Source organism: Rhinichthys klamathensis, unplaced genomic scaffold (assembly GCF_029890125.1).
Source record: "Rhinichthys klamathensis goyatoka isolate OS25496 unplaced genomic scaffold, OSU_Roscu_1.1 h1tg000246l_1, whole genome shotgun sequence".
NCBI lineage: Eukaryota > Metazoa > Chordata > Actinopteri > Cypriniformes > Leuciscidae > Rhinichthys > Rhinichthys klamathensis.
Genome location: NW_026606768.1, coordinates 1,493,421 through 1,509,187, shown reverse-complemented (window position 1 = coordinate 1,509,187; position 15,767 = coordinate 1,493,421). Strand labels below are relative to the sequence as shown.

Below are 15,767 nucleotides of genomic sequence, written 5' to 3'. Positions count from 1 at the left end.
GCTTCATACCACAGTCATGTTAAAAACATCAATGTATTCACTCATCCATTAAAGATCCATCAGCTTGACGACAAGATCCATAATTCCGCTTAACCTGTTAAGCTTCAAGCCCACTATTGAAAAATCCCCAGAAATGACATACCCAAACTAAAACAGATACAGTTCATGAACCCTTTGCACTAAAAGCACAAGTATGATCTCATTTAAAAGCTGACACTTGGTTGTTTATTGTAAATGTAGAATTAATTATTGTCATAATGAAAAAAACAATTTTAAATAGCTTCAAAGTTGTGTAAAGTTATTAGAAATTTATTTTTATGAAACATCTTCATGAAAATAAAATTGAAGTTGGCCCTGGAGCAATCTAGAAATGCACTGCAGCTAAAGCCACATGTCTGACCATTTTATATTTAAAATCTGAAAATGATAAGTATAAAGCTCTGTATTTAGTTAAATGTTTTTCAAGATCATGTCAAATTACTTTATTTTGATTAGACTCTATTAGCAAACTGATGTTTAGTCATCTTCTGAGTCATCTATTCAGTCTATTGTCTCTATTGTTTTGTGGTGCCCCATTCAGTCTCAGTCTCCCCTGCACACATTTACACCTCTCCAGACTGGTTATTATGGCTCTAAATATGCATTTCTTTTGTCTGCATTATAGCTACTAACGACTGGCTATTCACAAGCTATTCATAGGGTTTCAAACCCTAATTTCTTTTATCAAAGTTCTCACTAAATATTTGAAACTGGTATCAAATGCACTGAAACATTTCAGTAAGCATTCCTATTTAGAAAAAAATCATAAAACAATAACTGCTCGTGGCAGGTGCGCCTGGGCTCGCTAGCATGTTAGCTTAGCACACCATCAATACACGACCATTTATGAGATTAAAACTATGTTTGCGCTCCAAACTCACTATATAACGCAAGTCTAGTGTTTTAAATAATCTTCTGTGATCTAACTTGGCTTCAGATAAAAAAAAAATCAGACAGAAAATGTATTATTTAGTGTTCTGAACAATGATGAAATCTATATCGATTAGCATTACATTATAAATATAATCTATTATTATGAAATACCTGGCATGGCTTGAAGAACACAGGTAACTCAAATATCATTGCAATCATGTTTATTGTCTTCAAAACATCTTTATCTGCATGTTACAGCGATCTCTGTACTTTCTGTATCACTCAGTGACGTCCTGGAATGTCACATGACTATGGGTCTTCTTCATGATCCATATATGGAATTTTATTGGACATAATAGCGCCCCCATGCTATTGGTATGAATGGAAAACACAGCACATCTCAGGAAGAAGCGATCATTATGATTACATCGACGCATTTGGGTATAAATTCAATAAATATTATTCCTGTCTATAGAAATATGATGTGAATCTATGAGAATATATCAATATTTCTCCACATCTGCACATTGTTGAGCTAAAAGCCCTCAGGGACGTTGTTTTGTGAATCGCTATCATGAGGACAGCACGGAGTGTTTTTTATGAATGGACCAGCTGACGCTCATAATTCATATTAAAGGTATCGACTCGTTTTTTTCATTTCATAACTCCTGACACAAATTAAGACATAACTGTCACTATAAGTTTCTCAGAATACAATAGTGGTCAAATACTGAATCTTGAGTCTTATATCTTTTTAATGATGTATAGTTTGTCAAGGTATAACATTAAATCTGATAGTATATTTGAACTAAATAAATAAAAAAACGCTTCAGTGCGCCGACGCTCTGGAGAAGGTTAAGAGGTTAATGCTTTGCGTCATCGATATACGCCTTTGTTATTGTAAGAGGTTAGCGCCCCCTGGTGGTGAAAAATCCTACATATTGTACCTTTAATGTATTATTGCTGCATCAAAGTTTTTATTTATTTATTTTTTATCTTACAGACCCCAAACTTTTGACAGGTAGTGGAATGATATTACCTTGTCTACGTTTTCATAAGTGTAAGTCTAGGTGTAATAAGTACAGAGAGTTTCTTCTTCCATAAATAATGCTTGTTCTCAGAATCCTCCAAACTCCCAGCCTCTTTTAGTAAGAGGTTAGTTTATTAAGAGAGAGAGAGTGTGTGTGTGTGTGTGTGAGAGAGAGAGAGAGAGAGAGAGAGAGAGAGAGAGAGAGAGAGAGAGAGAGAGAGAGAGAGAGAGAGAGAGAGAGAGAGAGAGAGAGAGAGAGAGAGAGAGAGAGAGAGAGCAAGGTAAAAAGGTCCTCGTGTGTTTTAAAACAAGTGTCTGCCGAGGAGATAATGGTAAAGCCGTGGGATAAAAATGATGCATTTGCTTCTCTTCGAGCTGATAATGGGGGTTTGGAGGGGGGTGGAGGAAAGTTCATCGCTCTCTTATCGAAGCGCTCTGACATTTCTCCTTCAGCTGTAAAATTTCAGATCACATATCTCCTTCAGAGCTCCTGCACCTTTTATGGAGTGATACTGAGCTCTCCATTTCTCTACACATGCCCCTCACCGTATGTTCATTTGGTTCATAAGCTGCTGTAGATCTTGATATGTGACTCCTGTATTGTCACACGTGGCTGATGGGCATCTGTACCTTCCAACATGACCAATTCATGTGACCTTCTTTTTAAAGCATCCATTTTGATCTGATCCAGACCATTTCTGAAGTGTAAATGTTTAAAGATGACTATTGAAAAAAGATTTGTGTGTTTTCGGATAAAATACTTTTAAAGGTGAATTGTGTAATTTATGCACCATTAGTGGCATTAGACATCAACATTCTTAGTATTCCTCAATCGATTCATGCTAAACCATATAACATTGGGAAAAATGAAATAGTCTGTTTTCTTTTTTTCTTTTTGTAAAAAAAGTAGATAGGGTCACTAGCGACCCGAGGTATGTAATAGTGTAAGTATAACAATAATTGAAGCTCTGACTCAATAAGTGCAATTCACCTTTATTCCTTAAGGTGGCAATTTCTGTTACACAATGATGACGTGATGTTTTACTCATAATTACCGGTCAGGCATAAAACAAAAGAATCTACAAGTATCATCAGCAATACTTGAAATGGCTCAGCGATTAATTGCTGATTAAGTATTGAATGCAATCAAATATTAGTGTCAATGTCACTTGATTGTGGATCTGGTGAAGAAGCTGTCAGCGATCAAAATATTGATTTTGAAGACACTGAAAACAATAGTTTTGAGAATATGTTTGAGATCGTGAATATGAGCCAGACACTGAATGTACTGGGAAAATGAGCTCTTATGATGACAGTGATGATGTTCAAACGCATCTGCGCAAATTGAACACTTCCATATTCCATAAAGTAATGAAATATGCTTTATTTTATTCTTTTGTAATTATTATTAAAACATCAGGAGATGCTAGCAGTTAGAGAGCCATCTTTTTAGATATAGATCCGGGTCGCAAAAGACCCAAAAATATAATAATGATTGACAAAACATTCATGCATTTAAGGGTTAAAGTATTTTTGTAAACAATTTTGAAATTGCATGCTTCACCTTACATTGAATTTGATTCATTGAGATTTTAATTCAAAACAAATTTTTTTTCTGTTTTTGAAAAAAATATCACTCATATTTGGTTCCTTTTTTATTGATAAAGATATTATTTAGAGGACATGAAATGAGTAAATTAAATTGACTGTTCGCAAAAGCCACGCCCCCTAGTTATTGTTACTACGCCCGTCAAACAAATAGTCAAACACGACCAGCGCGACAGTTTGCCATGACGGGAAGAGGTATACCCGTGCGTGTCAGTGACCTTTTTTTGGAGCAATACCTCAGCGATATCCTCCAGATCGAGGCAAAAGTGGAGGGATATATTCAAAATATAAAAATACGCAATGAAGGAGACACGACTACTATCGAGGCTAATGCTCACCGGTCTCAATAAGCGAAATCTGAGAAACCCCATGACCTGTACCTCAAATGCAACCAGCACAGCCTTGAAGAAGATTGTATAAGCTGGTTCAGTGGCTAATTGTTTGGAGTTAGAAATATATAACTCGCGCTGCATATTTCGTAATTTTGCCTCAGATATAGGATTAACGTTATACATTCGCTTTAACAAGCAGGTTGTTCATTACCACGGCAACCGCTTGCGTGTCATGCTGAATGCGATTTTCGTTTTGAAAAAGTAACTAACGTTTTACATAAGAGACGGAAAGATGCAGATAACCCACCTATTTAAAGGGATAGTTTCAAAATTGTGTCACCATTTTCTCACCCTCAAGTTGTTCCAAACATGTATGAGTTTCTTTCTTCTGCTGAACACAAAAGAAGATATTTTGAATAATATGGGTAACCAAACAGTTGATGGGCCCCATTGACTTCCATAGTATGGAAAAACAATACTATGGTATTCCAATAGTTAGGACATCAAATATTGATAATTTATATGTAAATATACTATCGAATTTTAATCACTCGTATTTAAAAAAAAAAAAAAGACAGTTGACTAGTGACTATAAGGGTACAAAAGACAGTTTGGGTTGTGCAACATGACAAATATGCCCACAAAATTAAAGAAATTACACTGTATAATTTGCAAAAAAAACTTTTTGAGCATCTTCTCACAAATGTATTTGTTTGGTTGGTCTGTGTTTGTTGAAGAAGTATCTTTTTCCTCTCAAAAAGTTGTTTCTTTCTCTTGCTGTGCTGTGACATTGTAGCTTTGTCTTAGTAGGTTCCAAAAGACGTATGTTCTTGTTTAGTTTTTGTCTGTATTTTAAAGGTGGGAGACGTGATTCCCCCACCCCAATCCCCCATCTTCCCTCCGTCACAGGGGGAAACAAACAGTTGCCGCGTGCAGCATCTTTTTGGGGCTATCAGAGAAAGATCTGTGCACACAAAAGGGACATTCATGGTTCTGCCAGGGATCTGTGGTGAGGGGGAGCCGACCCCGGAGAAGAGCGACAGATGATCTTATCTAGGGAGGAGTGGAGGGACAGGGGGATGGAGTTCTCTTCACTCATATCAACAGCTCCTCCGTGCCAAGATGGTGGCATTTCAGGCCTGGTTGATGAGAGAGCTTTTGGGTGTTACGACCTGTGAGCTCTGCCTGAGGATGCTTCATTACCACTACTAAACTGATCTTGCAACTTCTGTTTCAGTGATACTCACCTAATGGGTTGTGACCCAAAAACGAGCCACAGTTTGTTCTGATAATGACCGCAGTCAACAGGGCTGTACTAAAGACAATACTAAACCCTTCTGAAAAACAGCTGGTTTAATGGTCTTAGTGGTTTTAAACAGTTTTAAACAGGTCTAGCTGGTCTCTCACCCTGGCTAAACTTGATGTTCAGCAGGTTTAGTTGGTTGACCAACTGGTATCCAATCCTGACCTTCTGACAAGTGTTCTTAAAACCAAACAACAGACAACCTAGCTAAACTGGGACAACAGGTAAGACCAGCAAACCAGCTTAGGTTATATGTGTGATAGCATTGTTTTCAATAATATGGTCACTGTGATTGTGCATGACATGTTCCTGGATCAACATCTTTTGTTGATCCCTGAACAGCATTCCTGTCCAAAAACATAGTCCTAACCCTTTCTCTGCCCCTAAACCTAACCCTACCAATAACTTATCCCAAAAATCAGAGGGAAATGATAGGTGAATAAGAATGGCGTAGAATCCCTAACCCTTGTTCTAAGCCTAAACTGGAGATTAACTGAAATCGTATCCCTCGTATCTGATTGATTTATTGATTGGACTGTTTTTCCAGGATCAACAAGAATGTTGATCCAGGAAAATGATTTACTTGGTGATATCACGTTCACTAATCTGGTATAGTTAAAGGTATAGTTCACCCAAAAATTTAAATTCTGTTTTCTTCTGTTGAACACAAAAGAAGATATTTTGAAGAATGCTGGTATGGTAACCAGTTGTCGGTAGCCATTGACTTCCATTGTATGGAAAAGTAATAGAGCAGTCAATGGCTATTGTCAACTGTATTCTTCAAAATATCTTCCTTTGTGTTCAACATAAGAAAGAAATGTATACAGTGCAGCTTGAGAGTGAGTAAATGATGACAGGATTTGATGCAAAGCAAACAACCCTAAAAAAAACTAAATATTCCCCTTGAAATTAACAATGATTTTGTTACTATTTTTCATAATTTTGTAACAATTTTGGTACTAATTTTGCATTGGGTCTTTGTCTAAAATCAAACTAAAATAATCAAATCTGAAATTTGACAACTTATATTCCATGAACAGATTTATTTTTAAAAAATCATTAGCCTTACAATGAGCCAATGAGTGTACGTCAAGCTCAAAACTAAATTTGGTGACACATCTCAAACACATTTGTTATTGATAAAACACTGATTGTTTATCATTGTATATTTGACTCGTGGAAAATCTAGATAAAAAGTACATGCATGTCAGTAATCGACCAGCAAAGCCAGCATTCATCGCCATTCGTGCCAGATCCAAGTGGATAATCTGCAACTGTACATCTTGATCTCATAATCTATGGCGAGTCAACATCTAAACGCTTGTGGCAAACATGGCGATGGTGGCAGGCTGGCTCATTACGCACACAGAGCCGTATGTCGTCGTCTTGCCTCTCGGGCTAGTGTCGTATCAGTAACAGCTGGGACGAGCCAGCTGGGACGTGAGGTTTCGAGACGTGGCTTGGAACGTTCCGCGGACTACTGGCACGTTGGCTCTTACCAGCGTTAGGTCTTCAGATATCCTTGTGCAGCACGCCTTTCTCATTCCCCCCAGCATGGGATGCGCAGAAAACTTCAGCGAAAGTGACAAGACGGGCTAAAGAGAAACTTGTGCGATCGTGGCGAAAGGCCACGAGGTCTTATCAGAGTAGGAACAGAGCACATCAAGCGGTGGTGGGCTAGCATAGATTTAGCCTGCCTGTGATGTGGACCAGCTGCGCTCCAACGCTTAATTATTTCCCTTTAATGAGGTTCCCCACCTTCCAACAGGCTGGCAGGAACACGACAGGCTTCAGAGAGACCCCCCACCTCCTAAATTCTCCCACTATCTCTGCTGAACTCCATAACATGGAATGAAGGCATTAGCACTGGAGAAGGGGTTGCAGGAAATAAGAAAAGTAATTCTTTGAACGTATATAAGTATGGTTTCACAAGCAGTGTTTCCAACCCGATCTCAAAGCAATGCGTACGAATTTTACGAGATGGCAAATTCGTACGGAATCATACGACCTCACTCGTACGAATTCGTACGAATTTTGCTAAATATGAATGACCTACCCCTGACCCCACCCCTAAACCTACCCATCACTGGGGTTTAGACAAATCGTACGAATTCGTACAAGTGAGGTCGTACGAATTCATACGAATTAGCCACCTTTTACTCACTCGTGCGAATTCGTACGAATGGGCTCTATGCACGGCGGTATTTCCGGTGAAGGCTTAAGGATGCTGGATTACTTCCGCCGATCGTAGAGTCCAATGCTATACCGAGAATTTATATTGGTTTTTATACTCTATTGCTATACTAAAGAAACGTTAGTCACAAAAACAGACAAAACAGACACCCCTCATTTTTCTTTATGCTTCTTTGTTTATTATATTAAATAAACACAACTATATATAAAATCACATCTAAACGTATTAAAGTTTCGTTTCAAAGACGAGAGGACAGTAAATTTTGAAGACTCTGCCATAATCCCGGTTTCCTCGGTTTTCCTCCGCTTTAAATCTCCCCAACCGGAAACGCAAGAGCATCCTTGCATCAAACGCGGAAGTTATGCGTGCATATAGCCCATTGGTCATGAGATAGCGCTGGTGTTTCATACTATTTCAGTTCTCCAGTAATACCATGGTTTTTGGATATTTACCATAGTACTGAGTGATTGCCAAATTCATTCATCATGGTCTTTACTATCCAAAAATCCTATTTACTACATGGTTACATGCTTTAAGGCATATGCTGGAGGAAAATGCACTTAACGTCTGGGAATCGATGTACTGTGATGTTTATTCAGTCGCAGGGGAATTTCCACACAAGCAGACTAGCGTGTTTGTATGTCACAGATACGCAGATCATATCTGCAGTGAGAAACACAGCTGAATAGGTCATTTTAAAGTTCAATCAGCGCTTCAGCCAACAAAGAACACGCTGAAGATCATCTACCCAACAGGCTTTTATTTAGCACAGGTCACCAAACATGCTGCACTACAGACACACCTTTATGTTGTGTGCGAGTGTTGCAGACACTGTCTGGCTCCAGTCAAAATCACAAATGATGCCTCTGTTCCTAGATATGAGAGCAAATGCTAAAGTCTACTGTTTCTCAGATGTTTCTTCTGAGAGTTTCAGAAGATATCTCAGCAACATCTCAAACTGTGAGACTCCAATTTCTCAAGATACCAAAGTCTGCAATCCAAAAGTAAAGAGATCTCAATATGATTTCACACATTTCTGATCAAATTCTCCAAAGAATCTGCATCTTAAAAATAATGGTTCCAAAAGGGGGAACCTTTCATTGAACCGTTTTTTAAAAATCCCTTATTTCTTAGTGTGAAGAACATTTCAATGTTTTTTCCCCCACTTTAGTACATTGAAAAGGTTTCATGGATGTTTCATGGATTCTTCATGGAACCATCATCAATGCCAATAATGCCAATAATTATGAAGATAAAGATATTTTTAAGAGTGTTGGCTATGCTATACGTATACATTTTGTCTCATTTGCGTATTTTTATTAGAATTTTATGAGAAAGTTCTGACCTTTGCGAACAATACACGCAAATATTTCCAGTGTGGTTCAGATTCTCAGTCCCCGTCTCACTGTAAAAAGCTGTTGCAATGAGTGCTGTGACACAGCTAGCAGGAAGATAAAGCAGATAGCACTCGAGCTCCGAGGGATAAATCTCCCTCCGTCGCAGGTTGGCCCCAAAAAGCTCTCAACATCGCCATGAAAACCAGCCGGAAGTCTGCTCTTGAGATCCTCGTGACAAGAGCCCCCTAGCCCTCAAGAGACGAGAGTCATGACCAGGCAGTCTATTATAATAACTGTTTGATTAATCACTGTCCTAAAAAAGCACACAAAATCTAACTGATTAGATAGCAGCGCTCAGGGAACTCGCAGGGCTAGTTGTGCTATCCCGTGACACGGTTAATTAACTCCGAGCTCAGCGCGGCACTAACAAGAGGCCTCGGCCCCCTTCCTGGAAAACAGAAATAGAGCCCACGCTGCCAGTCGGTAAGCCTGTAACATCTCAGCGAGGTTTTATCAGAGAGCGAAAGACGCTCTTTCAAGAGGAGTTAGCATCCCAGCGGTTTGATACGCTCCATCTGATCGCCATCAGCTCTGAGAACAGGTGCTGGAGTCTGTATCAAATACTACAGTCACTCACTGGAGGAGGCAGGAAAACACTCTATGATGCTCAGATAATGGTTTTTAAACAGAAACTTCTAGCAATGAATCTGTGATCGCATACGCAATCCCTTCTGTAGTAATGCAGCAGGTTAAATATCAACAGTATTACTTTTAAGGTTATGAGCTACACTACTAAAAGAATTGTTAATGTGATTATTATTAATAAATGTAGTTAGATTGTTGTACATTTTATTGAAGATAATTTGAGTAGTGCAAAATTTGATCCATCCATCCATCCATCCATCCATCCATCCATCCATCCATCCATCCATCCATCCATCCATCCGAATTTTTGTCCTAACCAGCAACGACTAGAGACGTTTTGTCAGTCACTTGGTTTCTATTTCTGTCACGTTCCCTCGCTGAAATCGAATTGTATAAAGGCATAAAAAATTTTGCGTCGTTCACTCATCCTAAATATTTATGATCACCTTGAAGCATTTATTGTGTGACACTGATTGATTGGCCTGTTCTGTCACATAGGAGAACTGGACCTGTTCAACAAAGATGGAGAACGTCGGATTCACAGCCGACAGCAGCTTCCTGTAGGAACCACGTGGGGGCCTTTCGAGGGCAAAATTGACCTAAACACAGATGCTCAGGTACGTTATCTCGAGTTAAACATTGACGAGGGTTAAAGGTGAAGGATGCACCAAATTAAAATAAATTAAACGGTTAGTTCAAACAGAAAGATCTGTTTATTGGTTGAACCAGTGGCATTGGTTTGTGAAAGTTTCCTGTTTTTAAAAAATGAATTGTCTGCTAGCGCAGAAAACACACACTTCACCTTTAACAGAGGTTCAGTATTTGTAAATCAGTCCATGAAGCTGTTCGTTAGTAAGGGTGAGGCTTATTTTCCCTGAAGTCCGTCATTTGCATATTGACACACGGGAAAGATTACTGAACATAAACAGATGTTAATTGTGTTGCATATAGATTATAACCCAGTGCTACTTGAATATTCTAGCATCAAACTGACCTCAGAATTACCTCCTATGTGCTTTTAACCATTTAATCTGCTTATTTTATTACTAAACTCCTGGTTAATATAATATCTTCTAGATTTGATGTTGTTCTCAGTTTTGATCTGATTCTTCCAGTTAGGCCCAAGTTGTTGCTACGTTCCTTCATCCGTTAAAGAAAGAACGGAAAAGAAGAAAGTGTTGACCTAACTACACAGGCGGAAAGAGGAATCCTTTAGGATTTAACATTCCATTTTGAATGTGGATTAATTAAGCAATAGTTATTAAAAATTGTAACGAATCTCATATTTATCCTGTTAAAACGTAAGGAAAAGTCTGTGAGGAGTTCGGACTTTGAGGCTCCATTCTAGGGGATTACTCTAACGCATAACTTATAACTTTATTAAATCTTTTTTTTTTTTTCATCATGCTTTTGAGTTGATTTTCCTCTGCACCACCCCTAGAAAGGGCACACAAATTGGAATATCTTTTTGCTTAAATTCAGTTGTCTGATACATTTAAAGCAATAGGTCACACAAAAAGCAAAATTCTGTTTTCAAAATTTCTTCTTTCCTCTTACTTCGTAAATACTGTAAAAGTGGGTAAATAATGTCAATTTTGTGTGCATTATTCCTAAAAAAACATTGTCAGCACAGTGATTTAAGGAAACCAAACATTGTGTGACGTTCTGCAAGGTTAAAACGTGTAATGTCAGAGAACAGCATGAAAAGTCTTGAAGTTGAAATGAAGTGTGATGTCTTTAGAAAGAAAGCTCCATCTTCATGGATTTTGACCCTTAGAGGTGCACTCTGTTGAATTTCCAATCCACTGTGATAAGCACCTGTGTTACCCTCTTTAGTGCCTGATCTGGGAAAGACAGAACTTGCTGATTTATGATATATGATGTGGACTGAACCCAAAGTGCTTTCATTTTGCCTGCTGGTTTATGGATCTGAATGCAACTGGCTAAATTGAAAAGTAATGTCTCGAATGTCAAATGTTAGTATACTAAATATATACAGCATGCTGAGGCGGGTCAACATTGGTTCAGAGGATCTGATGGGACAGTCACACCAGCTTTTAATCAATGTGCCGCTCATGTCATTTACTATGATTGAATGTTCAGAAAAACTCTGAATCTTTTTTTAAGGACGGTTGGTCAAAAGTAGGGCTGTGTGGAATGCTGATATATATCGTGGTGATGATATAAAGTTTGTATCGATAGAAATGTTGCTACCTGTATATTGTGGTATGTAAATATTTTCATACTTCTAAAGTAAGTTATTTACATGTTACATACATACAGTCAAATGAAAATTTATTCAGACACCTTCAACATTTCTCACATTATCACAGTTTATTCGCTATAGTTTAGAAATGGTAATACAATATGACAAGAACTCAGAAATCAGTTGATATTTCACTGGTTTTGGCCATCCTTCTGTTAGACTGTCTCACAAATGAATTAGGTTGAATAGCTGTCAGCTGTTAAATTTAAGTGCACAATTAGATAATACCAATTTAGGTCAACCAATTACCAAGCAATGCTTGTTCAGTCTGTGGTGTAAAAAGGTCGCATTTGCAATTAAAGAAAAAACACTTAAGCAAAACATTGTCAGACCAAAGTGTCTGAACTTTTTGGTCCCAAATTTTTATAAAATTTACTGGTAGTCCACTGTATGAAGAATTGTTGGGTATAATATGTCACAGTTTACTTTACTTTATCTTAGATAAATGAAATATAGTGTCCTGCTAGGAAAAAAAAGATCAAAATGTATATCTGGTGTCTGAATAATCTTTGGTTTGACTGTATATATTATCATGATGAAATAAGATTTTGGTTATATCTCCCAAATTCTCAGATCTAACTTTCATTAGCATGAAGAAAATCCCCAAAACATGAATGAAAGTGAATAGAAAACCAAATCTTGTGTGTCCGCCCTTGTATATGGTGAAGTAGGACATGAGTTTGGGGGCGTCCAGCATCTAGAACTGAATAATGTAGCCCTCCTGGGGTGACCGGGTGAGAGAGTGCAGTCAGAAGATCTTGGCATCTGCTGGGCAGAGATAGGGTCACATGATGAGGGCTTATCGGTGCGAAGGGCACATCTGATGTACAGAGAAGTCAGTGGAGACCAGAGGGCTTCTGGGAGTTTACGATGCCACGCTCTGCAGTCTCTACACATGAAACTCAGTCTGGATGCCATCCATCTTCGTTCCATTCAAACGATTCACTCAAATGATTCACGACTCAGTGAGTCGCCTCTCACTACGATCGCAGTTATTGATTTAACACTATGGAGCGGATCTGCAAAAGCTATCTGAACAGTGAATCATACCTAAAAGTGGACACTATTTTTCTATCGTGTTTCCTACGCCAGGTCATAAAACAATCAGGTATTGAAATGATTGAAGATGTGAATAAAATTGCAAGACAGGCTGCTTTAACAGAGTTGTTCTTTGAAATGTGACCGGAATGACTTGCAAATTGATTTAAGATATATTGTGGTGTCAGTGTCCGATGGATGTTTGAACGGCTGTGTCTACAGAGCGCTTTCTCTCTGCGTCTGAGTGATAGTCGCCTGAGCTCTCTCCTCTCCTGCCGATCAATCAGGCCATTAGAGCTCAATTACCCAGCAGCCCCTGTGCAGGTGAGCGACGAGCCCGTCCACCCCACCAAATTAACACAAATTAATAATGACACTCAGACATAAATGTCTGCCATCTGGGGGCCGGGCGGCCGGTCTGGGTCGAAGCTATTGAGTAGCAGGTGTCTTCATCACGGTAATTACCGGGCCTGGACTCAACCCGGACTGCGGCCTATAGCTCTGTGCCTCTCGCTGCCCAGTGTCCATTTTAAGTGTTAATAATTGATTTGGAAACAGCCTAATAATGAACTACAGATTTACAAGCCCCTTTCCAAGATGGCTGTTAGTTAAGTATGGCTTTTAGTTCAGTGTCCATCTAACGAATGATCTTTTCGCTAATTAAAAAGCTTTGTTAAGAAGCAGTGATAACCAGGCAGGATACATATCCTCTACTTTTTTCTGTCAATTTTAATTAACTGTCTTGTCAATGGATGACATTTTCTGCTTTAATGTTTGAGTGTGGTTTGAGTGGGTTGTGCATAATTTACATTTGAAGAAACTGTTCCCTGTTGAATTGGCCACACCCCACAGGAAGTCGAATTAGATTTTGTAATGGCAGGAAGTAGAATCTACTAAATTGCAATTCAAAGAAATTCAACATGGGAAATGATGTGTTCTTTCAGTGGTTATAATTTATTAAATATAGTCTATGTAAATGTTATGTCTGATTAGAAATTATACAGATATTATTTGAATTTCTAAGAATTTCCTTTTTATTCTACAAATTGCAGTTCTGTATCCTGTTTATTACCTCAATTGGCTTTATGCACAGCTTCACTACTTCCTGAACTTCAGCCAGCTCCTTTGTTTCCTGTCTGCCATTATCAGTGTTGGGCAAGTTACTTTTAAAAAGTAATTAGATATAGTTACTAGTTACTACTTCCAAAAAGTAACTAAATTAGTTACTCAGTTACAAATTTTAAAAGTAACTAGTTACTTAAGAAATTAACTATTGCGTTACTTTCAAGTAAAATTAAATTTTAAATGCTCAAATGTGACCCCACCTCTACCCCTCTTTAACGGAACTTACAATACATGTGCATGTTCAAATATTTATGATAAATCTGAATATTATAATGAAATGGACACTTAATACAATACATTATTAACAGAAACATGAAACATTGTACACACATCTAAAAAAAAATGTTGCTGTGGGACAAAGTGAGACTAGCCTCCAATCAAAATGCCATGTAGATATTATGTTTATATAGTGGATCAATGCAAATAACACAGATGCTTTGGAACTTTTGATATTGCCCCTCAAGAGGCCACAACTGGGCAAAATTAAATTAAGCTTGTTAAGCTTGTCGCCATACCTGTCTCTCGTTGACTGACTGGCTTGCTTGTGTTGTTCATTGTGTGTCCTGTCCGACTATGCGTTATGATGGGTCGTTCGCAATTCATGAGCGTTAGCCGTTAGTGATGATGGATCGACCCGTTCGCGAATGAGCTTTTGATGGGTCGTTCGCGATTCGCGAATGAGCCGACTCTAAGAGCCGGCTCTTTTAGGTGAACGTCGGGGGAGATGGCTCGCATATCTGAAGAGCCGACTCTATTTAGCTTCTCTTTACAAATTTAGCCTATATAAATTAAATAATTATGTAATAAAAATTGAAATATTATAGTCAAAGTCATTTAAAGAGCCGTTTGTGAGCCAAAAGAGCCGGCTCTTTTCAGTGAGCTGAGTCAAAAGTGCCGAATGCCAAATACTATGCGTGCTTTCGAACACCCGCCCAACTCTACCACTGATTGGCTTACAATGACATTTTACTCTACCTCAGCCAATCGTCAGCATTTATGCGCTTGTCTCGTGCTCTGCCCACTAACCAAGGAAGAACAGTAAAAAAAGTATTTGCCTCTCGCTCAGAGATCTAGTTGGTCTGATGAAAAAAAGAAAAAAACAGCTTCATCAGTTATAGTAACGCGCCGCATTTTTTGGCAGTAACGGGAACGGCGTTATTAAGATGAGAAGAGTAATCAATTAGATTACTCGTTACTGGAAAAAGTAATGCCGTTAGTAACGGCGTTATTTATAATGCTGTTATTCCCATCACTGGCCATTATTGGACAAACTGATTAATCCAGGTGTGCCTGATTATTGTTACTGAGGCCAGGCACACCTGGATTAATCAGTTTGTCCAATAATGGCAGACAGGAAACAAAAGAGCTGGCTGAAGTTCAGGAAGTAGTGCAGCTGTGCATAAAGCCAATTTAAATGCAATTTGAAAGACATTATCAATTAAATTCTGATTCTAGCATAACCCTGGTAAATGTTGAATGAAGTGTTTGTTTGATTTCAGCAGATTTGCATTTCATTTGTCATCATAAACTGCATTTTGAGCATTGAAAAAACATCACTCGAGCATTTATGTTTAGGGACGCAGAGCCTGATTTCACCAAGTGTAACTTGTAACATTCCAATCAACCAATCAGATTTGAGGGACGAGTTTACAGTTTATGTCTAGTTTAGGCTTACAACAGTTTTAGGTTTTTACATCAGTTTTAGGTTTGTACATCAGTGTTATTCACCTGTCATTTCTCTCTGATTTTAGGGATAACTTATGGGTAGGGGTAGGGATATGGTTAAGATTGAATTTCGGACAGGAATATTGTTAGGGTCAACAAAATATATTGACCCAGCAACGCTTCTAACTCGGCAAAAATCAGGATGTGCGGTAGGAAAGAATACTCTCAAATAAGGTCTCTTTATTTCAGTTGTTTCTCCCAGAAATGAGACTCAATGGAGTGCAAATGGAGACTTTTGCTTAAGTCTCCTGC

At 38.4% G+C, this 15,767-nt stretch overlaps 1 protein-coding gene across 2 annotated transcripts in view; it reads left to right on the top strand.

The window, feature by feature from the left end:
- Window positions 1–15,767, top strand: part of zfpm2a (zinc finger protein, FOG family member 2a) — a 167,248-nt gene that overhangs the window by 74,706 nt on the left and 76,775 nt on the right. For both annotated transcript variants that reach the window (XM_056266173.1, XM_056266172.1), the window contains exon 4: window positions 9,860–9,978. In XM_056266173.1, coding sequence (XP_056122148.1) covers window positions 9,860–9,978 — 119 coding nt within the window. The remainder of the gene's footprint in view (window positions 1–9,859; window positions 9,979–15,767) is intronic.